The following is a 15,530-nucleotide window of genomic DNA, read 5'->3' as shown; positions in this document are numbered from 1 at the left end:
GAAAGTAAGTTGCATAGCCAGTTTTGGAATGATTTGTAGAGACAACTTCACCCATATACCTAGATTTCTATTTGTTATGAAGTTAACAGTTTTTCTAGAATTGTGATTTTTACAGGTTACCCTGCCCAGTGCATGATCTTTCACTTGAACAAAAGGTTTTAGTAGGGGGTGTTAAGACTTTCAGTCCACCCTAATTCTGTTACTGTTTGCTTTGTTCAGCAGTCACTGTGATCCTCCTGGCAGGGAACAAGATCCAGAGAACAAAACTAGTAGTGACTGTGTAGATAAAAAGGCAAAGAATTCTGCTTTTAAGGCAAAGAGGGAATAGTCTACAAAAGAATGAAAATGGGAATGAAAGTACAGCATTGTTAACCCACATACCTATTGTACTTTTGAAAATCTTAATACTGTAGAAAAAATGTGACACTACAAAGATACACAATTATATGACTTAAAATCTTGGAAAAGGTCACTGTTTGGTTCCTCATTTGGCAAGAAAATAGAGTAGATTATTTACAATTGAAAAACCACAGTAATCTGTTTCTTAAAATGACAGGACAGTGTTTCAGCAGTATATCAGGTACCATGATATATAATTTATTCCCTTCCAGAACAACTCTTTAGATGCCGTGAAGATGATGGGGTCAGGAAGAGTACTTCAGAGAAGAATGGGAAAGAAATGTCGGAGCAGACCTTACAGAAGGTAGTGTAATCTTTACGATATTGAGCCTAACAAGTTAAATCTGAATTTTAACATAAAGGATTATATTTTAAAATGAGTGCTCATATGTGCTCATAAACTTAAACCTTGTGTGAATCCTTAATTTAAATTCATAATTCAAAATCATTGGCTTGCCAAAATAGGGTAAAAAAAATCAATGTTAGTAAAATAAATGTGTAAATACTTGTGCTCCCATTGACATAGATTAAAAATATTGTCAAAGATGAAATGGAAAGAATCAAAGCAACAGAAGTTAATAAAGTTTAGACTATATATTCTTATTAGTTATAACTGAGCAGTTTAAATTGAGAATGGTTCATGGTGAGACTATTTTATATGATAACAAACATCCATATTTACATATATTTGAGCTAAAAACCTGAGCATGGTATAGCTCTATGACAGCAAACATACTAATTTTACTGGTAAAATGTGTATAATTTTAAACTTGAAAATACATATGACTCATCTCATTTTATATTAAAGTTTACACTATATATTTAATATAGTTTTCTTTTAATAACACCACCCATATCAGCCTTGTAGTCACAATAAAATGTGTGTATCATTAATAGTAAAATATATAGTAAATATATATTAATAGTAAATACATTTAAAATGTTAACATTTATCTTTATAATTTTATACTTAATTCATACTTTTATATATAAATATGCTGTTTTTAAGTTCAATGAAGTTGAGTCAATTGTATTAATGTTTTTTTAAATTATCATAAAATAGTCTTTATTTTTGTAACTGTCATTTGACCACACTGGATTCATTTTGTTTTTTAAATAACTCTTTAATACTTATAGAAAGCTAGAAATTCACAAATATATGAACAAAAAATTAATATACATCCTTATATTCCTTGCAGCTGTGAACTGACTTATAGAACATGTAGTAATTTATTACAGTTGATGTGATTCCCTGAATAGTTCTAACACCTGCCATATGGTCAGGTAACAAAGGCTGTCATCTCAGGATTACTGCATGACACATAGCTGGTTAACATAATCACATAAAGAACAAAAAATTCTCAGTTACATTTATCTTAGGGTATAATGAATAATTGAAAAATCTCCTATCAAGTAGGATATCATATAGTTTATATTAACTTATCTTTGTTTCAAAAATAATTTTGTTTACCAGATATTAAATGCTTTTTATTTGTACATATACATTAATATGTTACTCTTTATTGCCCTACAGTAGAAACCATAATGAAATCTATTATTTCCTTCTAACCACCATAAATGACTAATACTATAATGGTTACACGAATCCACTTTAAGGCCTAGAAAGCCAATAGGAATTATTTTCATTGAACTATATGTCACATTAGCACACTAATTTGTTGCTGTATTTTATATTAATCTAGTGAAGTTGTATCAGTTACAGTTTAACTAGTTATGGTTGGATTTCATTATTTTATTATTCATTTATTTTTGTGATGCTGGGGAACCTTGGACCTCCCACATGCCAGCAAACATTCTACCAATGAGCCATACCCCAGCCTAAGATTTGTTTTTTTTTATTTTAAAAGGATGTACATGAAACTCATTCAAAATGAATGTAAAAGATAGTAATGAGAGTTATATTTGCATATATTAGTAATGAAACATAGAAGCAGTTTTTAAAAAAAATAATGTACTAACATTTCACACTGTCACTTCCTGAATTAAGTCCCCCTGAATCTTATAAGTCCTAATCTCCTAAATCTCAGAATTCTATTTAGAGAGAGCCTTTAAAGAGGTACTTAAATTAAAATAAGGTTATTAGGGAAGGCCCTAATTCAGTATGCTGGTATTGTTACAAGAAAATGAAATTAGGACACACAAACAGACAGAAGACCATGTGACACAGGAAAAGCTGGCTGTTTACAAGGCAAGGAGAGAGGCCTCAGAAGGAATGAAGCTTGCTGACACCTTGTTCCTGGATTTTAGACTTTAAAAATATAAGAAAATAGGTTTTTGTTAAGCTCCCCACTCCGTGGTACATTTTTATGGCAGACATCAAATTAATACACACACACACACACACACACTTCACAATGCCAGGTGTTCCGTTTCAGTTTTGAAAAGAGCCATTTCTTTGATAAGCTATTTTAAAAGTTCAGTACTGAAAAGAAAGTATGTACTTGAGCTGATTTGGAACACACAAACTGAATGCCTTTAACAGTTCCCCAGACTTTCATTCTTAAAATCAGTTCAGCAATTTTTGAGTATACCTTGAATAACACTTTAATAGGTGCTTTGAGTTTTCCCTTTTCAGAGTCTTTAGAAGTAATATCTTTGCTTTGTTATCTGTCTTCCATTTTAAACACAAATAATTTTGACCAGTTCCTAAGTATGGACATAGATTTGTATTAGGCAGTTAATAGACTTTAATACTGCAAGCTTTTTCCTGTTGGTATATATAGGGGCAGAAAGGTGTGATGGCTTTTGTTACCCATTATAAGAGTCACAGCCAACACTCCTATAACAAAAGACAGGTTAACAAGAGAAAACTGTAATAAATTCATTTAAAGTTTTATGTGACGTGTGAGGCTTCAGAAATGAAGACCTAGGAAGAACTGTTCATTTTTATGCTTAGGTTCTGCAAAGAATGAACAGCTGTGTCGAATTATGATTGAAAAATTGATATGGTCTAATTGTGATAGACTGAGAGAAAAGCCCAAGAAAGGCCTGTGTACTTGGGTTCTTCTTGGTCTTCCTGTGTAGATTTTTTTCCCATAGGATGGGGCAGCACCTCTGAAATGAGGGTCTTCAAGGTGAAAGAAGGGAGGGAGGGCTTTCTAGGAAGTGAAGAGTTCTAGTTTCAGTGATCTGCTAGGTTGAAGAGAAATTCTGGTTTCTGTGACTCGGATTGGGTGAGAAAGAAGTGTGAAAGTTGTGAAGGCAGAAGGTCAGAAAGACTGGTTCTGAGACCCTTCCATTACCCTTCAGTTCAGTCCTCAGTATGCCACGCTACCCTACTGTGCTCTGAGCCCCAACACATGTAAAAATTTTATGAGTTATACCCAAACTTAAATAGATTTTAGTCAAAATAAAAATACTGATTTCCAGAATTAAAACCAATTTAAGGGCCGGGGATTTAGCTCAGTGGTTTCGGTGCCTGCCTCAAAAGTGCAAGGTCCCAAGTTTGATCCCCGGTACCAAACAAACAAACAAACAAACAAAAAACTAATCTTAAATGTTTGTTACAGGGCCAGGAATAGTGGTGTGTACCTATAATCCCAACACTTTGGAGGCTGAGGTGGGAGAATCACTGTGAGTTCCAGGCCAGCCAGAGCTATGTAGTGAGTTCCAGGCTAGCTAGACTACATAGTGAGACCCTATCTCAAAAAAAAATGTTTGTCACATTTGTTCATAACGTTTTATTTTTATTAAAACTATAGAGTTTATTTAAAGGCTAATTTACCATATATAGTACATGTAATAGAAACAATTTTAAAGTAATAGAAACAATAATAATATTGATGATGCAAATAGTAAATTGTTTAGTACTTACTGTCTACCAGATTTGTTGTTTATCATGTTTAATACAACACATCTGCATGATAGATATTACTAGTCCTGTCTCACAGAATTGGAAACTAATTGTAAAAGAGATTAAATATTTTAGCATCTAAAGCAATGAGATCTGCAAGTAAGATATAGACTTGCCTTAAAATTTTATTTTCTCTAGACCACACTGCTTGTTCATATTTTTTTCTACCACTCCCAAAGTCAATTTTAAAAAGATGTGTAATTGTTTATACAAAAGATGTATTAAAAAGAGTCTGTTTTACTTACCCTACCCTGAATTTAGCCTGCTAAAGTATTTTATTATATGTAAACAAAATATACTATATGGGGCGGGCAGTGATTAAAGATCTACCAAGGGAAACTAGTATAAATAGTATAAAATAGTATAAAGTAGTATAAAGAGATACTAGTATAAATAGTATAAAGAGATAATATTCCTTGTTTGTAGTGCATTTTACTAAATTGAGAATAAAAGTTGGAGGTAGAATAATTTGGAAGAAATAAAAAAGATTCAGCCAGAGTTTGTTTCCTTCAACACTGTTTTTTGTCACGTTTTACCACATTTCCAATAAACTTAACGTTGAGAAGAGAGAACAGAATCTCATTCATAGAAATAGGCAGAGGTGTAAAAGAGTTGGGTACCAAATCTTTCATGCACCTCATGCAATCTTTCATGTTTTTCCCAACCTCCCACACACATAGGAGAAAAAAGTATCTGTTCTATAGAATTTTCTTTTTAAAGTCAATATGACTTTAATTCTTGTTCATTTTTCATATATATGTATATATATGTATCTTTTTTTCTCAGATGGCTTGTGAAATAGTATAGGGTACAATATCTGATTTTGAGTTCCAGTTCGAAGTAGGAGTTTACCTCTGTATATAACTTAGGTTTTCTGAATCTCTTTTTTTTGGTCGCTATTTCCCATTCTGGAAAGGTAAGTGTTAGTTTTACTTATCTCATGGTTTTGAGATGATCAGGAGAGATTATGTTCATGAAACTACTTTGTAAATAGTAAAGCATACATACAAATAGTAGTGCTTATTATTTTTCAAGATCTATATCTATATCAACCTCTCCATAAAATTTTTGTACTCATGATTAAGAATTACTATTTTTTGATGCTCAAAATTAGGACATTTAGGGCATTTCCTTTATTAGCTTTAGACATGTAAACATCTGCTTTTCTTAACAGTTTTTGAAATTCCTTAAGATCAAGAAGTGTACTTTACCACTGCTGTGTCCTACTACATGAACAGTATTTATTGAAATAAATGGAAAAATTTAATTTATATGTGATATTGTCAGGCTTTATTTTTTTGGAAAAAAATTTTTATTGCATAAACCAAGGGCCACATAACAGCCACAGTAGTTTATTTTATATTTAGTCATCATATTGTAATGATTTTTGAATGTTGAAGAAAACTATTATTTACTAATACAGTTTCCCTATGTACCTATTTTAACACTTTCTATATAAGCTGTTTTTCCCTGAAGAGTTTTTTCACAATGAGTTTAAAAAAAAAAAAATATATATATATCTATATATATATATATAGATATATATATAGCCAAAGTACTTAAGATATAACAGAACTGCAGTTTATTAGCATAGTTAAATCTGTGTCACTTTGTGTAGAATTTTTACTTCTTTTACCATCTGTCCTTTATTCAACAGATGTATTACTGCATTTTTAATGTATTCATCTACACCACCTTACAATTATTTAGAAATTAAGTAGCATAGATTTATTTTGTCCTCGTACTGAATATAATTGTTCTTTTATTTGTTAGAAATGAAAATAAAAATACAGTAAGTTATGGGTTTGGATTTTAAAAGGGTAAACTAAACTCTTTTGCATAGGTCATTGAATTGGAAAATCGGCTAAAATCTTTTGAGAAAACATCAAAAAAATTAAAAGAAGGAAATAAACAATTAGTGAAAGAAAATGATTTCCTGAAAGTCCATTTAAAACAGCATCAAGAAGATGCAGAGAACAGAAAAAAAGAGCTAGAACAGCTACTAAAGGGGAGTAAAGATGTAGAAAAAGACAAAACTAAACTTGAAGTAAAAGTCAGTGAGCTGGAGAGAGAAGTCATTTCCCTCAGGAGACAAGTGGCAGAAGTTAGTACATCGAGAAGTGAAAATGAGGAGCTGATGAATCCAGGGGAGAAATTAGAGCATTCTGCAGAAAAAGCTAAATCTGAGATGGCCACCACAGAAGTGAGATCTGGAAAATATGATTATAAGACAACCACCACCAAGGTTAAATTGAAAGCTGCCAAGAAAAGGTGCTCTCTGGGTCGTCACCACACTGTTCTCAATCACTCCATCAAGGTTATGAGCAATGTGTTTGAGAACCTCAGCAAGGACGGCTGGGAGGATATGAGTGAAAGCAGGTAAGGCTCTCATTAACTTAGCTCTGTGGTGGGGACACTGTGCATATGTAAAGCACTGGCAAATGGAGATTGAATTTCAACTACTGTCGATTTGGTATTCAGAAAAAATACTGTCAGATCCTTTGAAATATCTTGGGAGGTCTTGTTCTGAGCTTATTGACTGAAATTTGCATGCAAAATTAGCCACAACTGCATGAGTATTTGAATAGGTGCCAGGAAACCCAAAAGAAGGCAATGCTTGATTTCTTCCAGTGATGCTATTTTCATGCAGTCATGAGGCTTGAAATTGACAGTTTGGCAGGTTGATTTAATTTGCTGGCCCTTTGCATATTCACTACTGACAGCTAAGGATTCCCAGGCAAGCCTACTAAGTCGGTTTAGTTATCTTGTGACATGCCAACCTGGGAAGAGAAACATTTTTCCCCCATAATTTAGTTGGATAAATTTTGAATGACCCATTTCAGCTTGTTACCAGATGTCTACAAGCTGTTTAACATCCTTTAAATTAAGAACCATCTTCAGTAATTATTTCATGTATGTATTATGCAAAGTCATTGTACTAAGTTTAATTGAATGGTGGTTAAAAATTACTTCTTTAAAGTTATAGAGATTTCTAGTCTTAAAAGGTATATAATCCCTGGTGAGTAGCAACAGGAGAATACTAAAAATCTATAATATTTCTTTGTCTTACCCCTGGCTATACATTTATATACACACTTGAAATACAAAGGCAAATGAATGTTAAAACACCTCTTTTTATACCTAGGCAATTGAGACGTTCATTGTTGCTAGAATTGTGTGGAAAATACCCAGTTTGTCATAATTTCAAAAATTACTCCTTATTTTGTAATGATATATATTTTCTATTTTCCTTTGTTTTTGTTTTGTTTGTAAATCTTTAGCAGTGATTCTGTTTTAGATTTGGGAAGATTATAAATAGTTTTCTCAGTCAGACATGGAACTGAAAATTATTTTAGAAACATAGTTCTCAAATTTGTGTAAGGGTAGAAAGGTATATATTTTTCTTTACCTAGTATAAGGGTTATGGCTGACATCTCTATAACAGACAGATTATAAGAGAAAAGCATAAGAAATTTATTTAACCAAAGTTTTATATAACAGGAGAGACTTCAGACTGATGACCCAGAGACTTAGGGAAAACTTTCTAAGTTGATGTTTAGATTTGATGAACAATCCACAGTTGTATGGACAAAAGGGTGTCATCTAATATAATAGACAAGGGGAGAAACTTAGCAAGGTTTGTCTGTTTGGTTTCTTTTTGGCCTCTCTACATTGCATTGCTTCCTCCTGCTTGTAGGGTGGGACCCCTTCTGGAAGGAGGATCTTGTAATACAGAGGGTAGATGCCCAGCTTTTGCACAGAAAAGAGAGGAAAAGTTAGAGTAATAGGAGATATGATCAAAATATACAGTGAATGTTTAAATTTAAAATAAATTATTATAATATAAGACACAATGCCATTAATCTTCCTCCTTGCTTCGAGAATACTCCTTGCTTCGAACATACTCCTTGCTTCGAACATATTTATTCCATTGCTGTGCCACTTCTTGAAGTAGTTCTGGAAGTTTTATTTAATGTGTTTACAAAGTATAATTAAAAAATACAGTGAATGCTGCCGCCAATGCCATTCAAGGGAAATGCACTCTCATAAAAACAGTATGATGTGTTCATCTACTTTATTCACCATATCCAGCAGCTATGCATCTTCTGGTCCTCCCCCAAAGTCAAAATGAGCATGAAAGGTAAACTATTCTGAGTTGATTCAGGACATCAAGACAGCCATGAGAGTGCATCTAAAGATTTCATGAAAGAGGACTTCCAGAACTTCAGAAAGTGGCAAGAATGAAGGGATAAGTGTGTTGGAGTGAAGTGAGGGGAGTATTTTGAGGGTGATTAATGGCAATGTATCTTTTATTACAAATTCTTAAAAAATTTGAACATTCACTGTTGCTTTTGATCATGCTGTATATATTTAGGCTTTATGGGTTGCTTTGGGGGAAAGGGTTTCTAATTTCTGTCACCTGCCTTGGGAAGAGGAATTCTGGTTTCTCTGACTCATTTTGGGGAGAATGAAGAGTGAGAAACAGCAGGGTACAAGATTAAAGAGACCTTGGCTCTGAAGCTAGTTCTGAGGCCTTCCAGTGTCCATTAGTTGAAAGAACTCAGCATGCCAAAATGCTATGCTTTGGGATATTGGTTTCTGGTTTTGTTTTTGTTTTGAGACAAAGTCTCACTCTGTACCTCAGGCTAGCCCCACAGCAATCGAACTCACAGCAATCCTGCCTCAGTCTTCCAAGTGCTGGGATTACAGGCATGTGCCACAATGCCTGGCTAGGGTATTGTTTATCTGAACCCCAGTACTTATCTGTGTATTATAATTACCTAGAGGTCTTATGAAAAATTATAAAGCTTAGGCCACACTTCACACCAATTATATTGTAATTTTGGGGTGGTTATGTGTGTCCGTATTTTTTGAAGCTTCCCAGCTGATACTAGATAAATGTAAGAACCATTGTTTTAAAGATTAGGAAACTTAAAAGCTTTAAGAAACTCAAAAAAAATTTATAAAGATAAGGCCAGAGGATCAAATCTGCATTCCTATTTTCTTATTAACTCTTCACAGGTTCTTCTTCCCTGGTCTCAAAAGCATTTAGAGTTAAAATCCTACTTAAAACTCATTAAACATTTATCTGTATCTTCAAGGAAATTCTCCTTTCAGCTCTCAATTTTATCTCAGTCATATAGAACCATTACACTAGTCATAAAGCGGTGGCACAGTTTATTTTTGTATGTGTCTTATAAATAAATATGTGAAAAAATAAGTGTATGAAAGGTGAAAGACTTAGTTCTAATTTTATTGTATGTGCACAATGTCATATATTTTGGGAGATTTATCACACTGTATTTCTTAAAATACAGGATTGTCATTTAAGTTATTTAGCAGTGAAACTCAATTTTGCACTTTAGGGATTAAATATTACATTTTCTGCTTGACAGAACACTCTTAGGAATCATTCAGCTGCAAAGAATTTTCAAACAATTAGAAATCCTGCAGTTGAACTTCAGGGACTTCAGATTTTCTTTTAGCTTTTCATACTCTAAAATATAAGAAATTTATTTGGATACTGAGAAAACTGGAAGTTAGTCACATATATAATACTATATAGTATAATTATCCCCTTATTAATATTTATTTCACAAAATTTACAAAAACTTATTCAGTAATGGGTGGTAACATTCAAGAAGAAACATGAAATTTCAGTATCTCTAACAAATTAAAGAGAAAGTAAAAATTGTCAGTAAAAGCTCATAAATAAAAATTTCTTAAGTAGTTTATAAAGTATGGCAGAGTATCCCACTCCAAAATATGTCATTTTGGCATAAGGATTAGTTTGAGAAATTAATATACTTGTACATGTGTTAAATGGCTTAGGTAGAAGGACCTTGAGTGAAACAGTGACAGTAATAGCAAAATTGAAAATAAAGGTAAATGTATTTAGCTTATATGTATATAAATGTCTTTTGAGGTATACAAACTCTAGAAGCACTCAAATGGAAAGTAGATAATTAAAAGATGAAGTGAGAGATTTTATTGTCTACATTAAAGTGTTGTTGACAACTAAATGGGAAAATTAGTTTTAAAATTTTATTTTATGAAAAAATTAAAGAAAATTTCATTAAAAATAAGAGAACAATAATAATTAGTATACTGTGTATCATTATCTTCAAAGTACAAGACATAGATAAATAAGATTCTGTTTTACAAAGAAACAGATAATAACACAAAATTTCTCTGCAGTGAACTAAAAGAAACTAGTAGTATAGATGAGACAAATTAGCATATACAGTCAAAGCTTGGGTTGCAAGTAATGTGGTCTGCAAGTGTTCCACAACACAAGCAAACATTTCTAGGGAATTTTAACTCAATAAAGAGCAGTGTCTTGCAATGTGAATTGTACATCTCTCTGAACATCACAAGATCGCAACTGGTTCCTCTCTCCCTCTCTCTCTTTGATATACAAGTGCTTTGGATTAACACTATTACAAACTATTCTTGCAAACCAACTTTTTACTGCATCTTAAAATATTTTTGAAAGAACAGAGTATATAATTTGAAGAATTGTTTGAACTTCTTGCTGCTTCCTACTTAACTATCATCAATATTGCTCTTTATTTACATATATATATGCAAAATATATATATATATAAATAGTTTCTCATACAAGAGAAACCATCCAATATTTAATCTTATGTATTTGAGTTATTTCACTTAACATTATGCTTTCAAGTTACATCCATTTACCTATGAATGCTGCAAGTTTATCTTCAGAGCAGAGTTGTACTCTATTGTGTATAAATACCATATTTTCCTTATCCATTCATCTGTTGATAGACATACATTGTTTCCAAGATCTAACTATTTCAAATTGTAAAATTTGTACAATTTCTCATTCTGTAGATTGTCTCTTCATTCTGTTGGTTGTTTCCTTTGCTAAGCAGAAGCTCTTTAATTTGATATGATTCCATTCGTTGATTCTTGATGTCTGAATTACTTTTCTCTCCGCGCTGAGACAAAATACCCAACATCCAGAGTTAAAGGGGAAAGGGTTTATTTAGCTCAGTTTGTAGAGGTTTCAGTCCATAATTGGCTGACTCAAAGGCAGAGTGGCACATGGCCGAAGAACATCTCAGAGAACAGTTCATTGCATGCAGAAGACAATAAAAGCATTAAGGGAATTTAACAGTGTCTTTCTGCCCCTTTTATCTTATCCAGACTACATAGGCTGGGTGGCACTCACACCCTTTATCCTACTGCCCTTGAGTCTAGCATTGCACCATGAATCAATCACACACTCTAGATTTAGCTACCTCTGAAAAAGCCCCTCCTGCAGCTGCATGAGGCTTTTAGGGAACATCTAGATACAAGCCATAATACTTGGTATTATTTTTTGTGCAATTGTGGTTCTGTTTAAAAAGTCCTTGACAAGAGCTGGGGATTTAGCTTGGTGGTTCTGGTGCCTGCCTTGCAAGTGCAAGGTCCCAAGTTTGATCCCCGGTACCAAAAAAAAAAAAAGTCCTTGACTATGCCTGTGGCTTCAGGATTTTTGCCTGTTTTATCTTAGAGCAGATTGTTTCTGTTTTAACATTTAGATCTTTGATACATTGTGATTATAGTTTAGTACATGGTGAGAGATATGGGTCTTTACTCAGTCTTCTGCATGTGGATATCCAATTTTCCCAGCACCATTTATTAAAGAGGCTGTCTTTCCTCCAGTGTATGTTTTTGGCCCTTTGGTCAGAGATCAAATAGCTGTATATGCCTGAAATTCTTTCTGATTTTTCTATTCTATTCCATTTATCCACATGCTGTTTTAATCACTGTAGCTTTATAGTATAACTTCAAGCCTGGGATTGTGACACTACCAGCTTTGCTTTGTTACCAAGGATTGCTTTTGCTATTCTGGATCTCTTCTTGTTACATATGAATTTTAGGATTTTTTTCTCTAGATCTATGAGAAATGCCATTGCATTTTGATTGGGATTGCAATAAATCTGTATATCATTTTTGGAACTACAGGAATACCTTGATTCAAAAATGTTTCTGTTTGCAAACAATTTGGTTCACAAACAGAAGTGTTCAGCAAAATTTTGCTTCCATTTGCGAACTCGGCATCAGATAATGATCAGGACTGTGGCCATCTTCCCCAGAATTGTGGATTGAATTAAGTTCATGACCTGAAGTTTTGTTTCATGCTATTGTATATGGTATTGTTTTCCTAGTTTCTTTTTTAGTAAGTTCATATTAGGGTATAGGAATTCTATTGATTTTTCTGTTGATTTTGTAACCTACTGTGTTGCTGAATTTGGTTAATTCTAGGAGTCTTTTGGTGGAGACTTTCGGCCTTACAGGTATAGGATCATGTCATCTGCAAATAATGATCATAGGCTTTGTCTTTTTCTGTATTTATCCTTTTTATTTCTCTTTCCTGGTTGCTCTGGCTAATGTTTTGTGGACTGTGTTGAACAAGATTGGTGGCAGGGGACATCCTTGTCTTGTTTCTGATTTTAGAGAGAAAGCTTTCAGTTTTTCCCCATTTAATATGATGTTGTCAGTATGTTGTTCATAAATGGCTTTTATCAGATTGAGATAAGGTCCTTCTATACATATTTTCTTCATGGTTTTTATCATGAATGGAGGTTGGATTTTCTCAAAGGCTTTCTCTGAGTCTATTGAGATGATCATGTGACTTTTTTCCTTACTTTTGTTTATGTGATGAATTGCATTTATTGGTTTCCATATGTGAAACCATTCTTGCATCTCTGGGTTGAAGCTTACTTAGTCATGGTGTATGCTTTTTTTATGCTTTGTTGCATTTTCTTTGCCAATATCTGTTAAGGATTTTTGCATGTGTGTTCATTAGAGAGATTTGCCTTTTCTCTTTTTTTGTTGGATCCTTGTCTAATTTAGGGTTCAGGATCATGTTAGCTTCCAAGAATGATTTTGGAAATACTCCTTCTCTTTAGATTTCATTAAAGGGTTTGAGGGGTGCTCATGTTACATCTTCCTCCCTGAAGTTCTTACAGAATTTGGCATTCAATCCATCAGGTCCTGGCCTTTTCTTAGTTGGCAGTGTTTTTATTACTGGTTCAGTTTTATCTACCTGTTATGGGATTGTCTTCATGATTTTTAAGTCTTTGTTCAATTTTGGTAATTTGTGTGTATCTAGGAATCTCTCCATTTCTTCTGTGATCTCTAGATTTTTGGTATATATGTGAAGTAGTTGCTAATAATGTTCTGCATTTCGGTGGTGTACATTGTGATTTCAATTTTTTCAATTCTAAATGCATTAATTTGTGAGTTTCCTTTTCTTGGTACAAGTGACTAAGGGCCTATTTTGTTTATTCTTTTAAAGAAGCAGCTCTTTGATTCACTGATTATTTGTATGTTATTTGGGGGGTGGTGGGGGTGCCGGGGATTGAACCTAGGACCTTGCGCTTGCAAGGCAGGTGGTAGAACCACTGAGCTAAGTCCCTGGCCCCTGTATGTTATTTTTTAGGTTCCATTTCATTGATTTCTGGTTTGACCTTTATAATTTACTTGCTTATAAAAGCTCTGGATTTGGATTGTTCTTATTTTTCTAGGACCTTGAGCTGTATCATTAGGTTATTTGTTCAGGCTCTTTCTGTTTTTCTGATGTGGGCATTCACCACTATAAATGTCCCTTGTAAGACTGCTTTCATTGTATCCTATAAGTTCTGCTGTGTTGTATTGACATTATCATTTAATTCTAGGAATTTTCTTATGTCTTCCTCTGTGACTCATTATTCAAAATTGTGTTTAATTTCCATACACTTGCATAGTTTCTGTGGTATTGATTTCTAATTTCTTTGCAAAATGATCTGATAATATACAAGGTAAAATTTTGATTCTTTTGCATTTACTTAGGCATGCTTTATTAGTTTGTATGTCTATTTTTTAAGAAAGTACCACATGGGGTCTAAAATGAATGTGTATTCTGTTGATGGGTGGAACATTATGTATACATGCATCAGGTGCATTTGTTCAAAGGTTTGGTTTAACTATGATATTTCTGTGATTTTTTTAGTTAATCTTGTGATACTGGGGTATTGAGGTTGCCTATTATAATTATATTAATGTTTATCTCATCTTCTATGTCTATTAGTGTTTGTTTTATGTACCCTGATATGATGCATATATGTTTATAATTGTTATCCCTTCCAGTTGAATAGTTCTATTAACCAGTATGTAATGTTCTTCTTTGCCTCTTTTGATCAGCTTTGGTTTGAAGTCTACTTTGTCTGAAAGTAGCATAGCTATTCCTGCTTGTTTTCATGTTTCTGTTGCATGGAGTATTGTTTTCCATCCTTTGACTTTTAGTCTACGAATTTCTTCTTATGTTAAATGTGTTTCTTGTATATAGCATACCATCTACTTCTGTTTCTTGATACATTTTGCTGATCTGTGTCTTTTGATTGGCTGAGTCCATTTACATTGATATTGTTATAATTGACAGGTATTGACTTATTCCTGTCATTGTATTATTTTCCTGCTATTCTTTTTGTTTCTTTCCCTTATAATTAATTGCTAGCTGATGCATTCATTCTATTGGAACTTTTGGCAGTGTTAGCTTCATTGTCTCATAGGATATCCTTGAGAATTTTATGCAGTGTTAATTTGGTACTGGGGAATTTCTTTAGGTTTTTTTTTTTATCCTGCAGATATCTTATTTCTATATCAATTTTCAAGTATAATTTTGCAGAATACAACAGTCTGGGTTGGAAATTGTTTTCTTTGAGAGCTTGAAACACTTCCTTCCAGTTTCCCCTGGCTTTTAACCCTTGTTTTGAGAAGTTTGTGGTAATTCTGATGGGTTTTACATTATGGGTAATTTGTTGCTTTTCTCTGGATTTCTGGTAATTTATTGTTGTTGTTTTTTTGGTACCGGGGATCAAACTCGGGACCTTGCACTTCGAGGCAGGCGCCAGAACCACTGAGCTAAATCCCCAGCCCTTCTGGTAATTTAATTATTGTGGGGCATCACGTTTTTTTTTTTTTTCCTGATCATGGCTATTGAGGGTTCTATATGCCTCACTTATCTGTATGTTAAATTCTTTTTTCACATCTGGAAAGTTTTCTATTACTTTTGTAAACACATTTTTTATGCCCTTGGTGCCATCTTCCGATGTTTCATTAATTCCAGTTATTCTTATGTTAGTCTTCTAGAGCCATCTAGCAGCTTTTGGATCCATTTTTCATGTTGTCTTTTTTTTTTTTTTTGGTACCAGGTATCGAACTCAGGTCCTTGCACTTGTGCAGCAGGCAGAGAAACCACTGA

General features: G+C 33.3%; 1 protein-coding gene across 13 annotated transcripts in view; it reads left to right on the top strand.

The window, feature by feature from the left end:
* Cntln (centlein) overlaps window positions 1-15,530 on the top strand; it is a 553,090-nt gene that overhangs the window by 243,558 nt on the left and 294,002 nt on the right. For all 13 annotated transcript variants that reach the window (XR_015440059.1, XM_087183859.1, XM_087183868.1 and 10 more), the window contains 2 exons: window positions 612-703; window positions 6,117-6,652. Coding sequence is in view for 12 of the 13 variants with exons in the window: in XM_087183859.1 (XP_087039985.1) it covers window positions 612-703; window positions 6,117-6,652 (628 nt within the window). In the remaining variant the exon portion in view is untranslated. The remainder of the gene's footprint in view (window positions 1-611; window positions 704-6,116; window positions 6,653-15,530) is intronic.

The sequence above is a fragment of the Heterocephalus glaber genome, unplaced genomic scaffold, assembly GCF_053883595.1.
Source record: "Heterocephalus glaber isolate CG9 unplaced genomic scaffold, H.glaber_assembly_v1.0 deba00001481, whole genome shotgun sequence".
Classification (NCBI taxonomy): Eukaryota; Metazoa; Chordata; class Mammalia; order Rodentia; family Bathyergidae; genus Heterocephalus; species Heterocephalus glaber.
The sequence above is the reverse complement of the archived record's forward strand: the minus strand, read 5'-3'. Positions and strand labels throughout refer to the sequence as shown.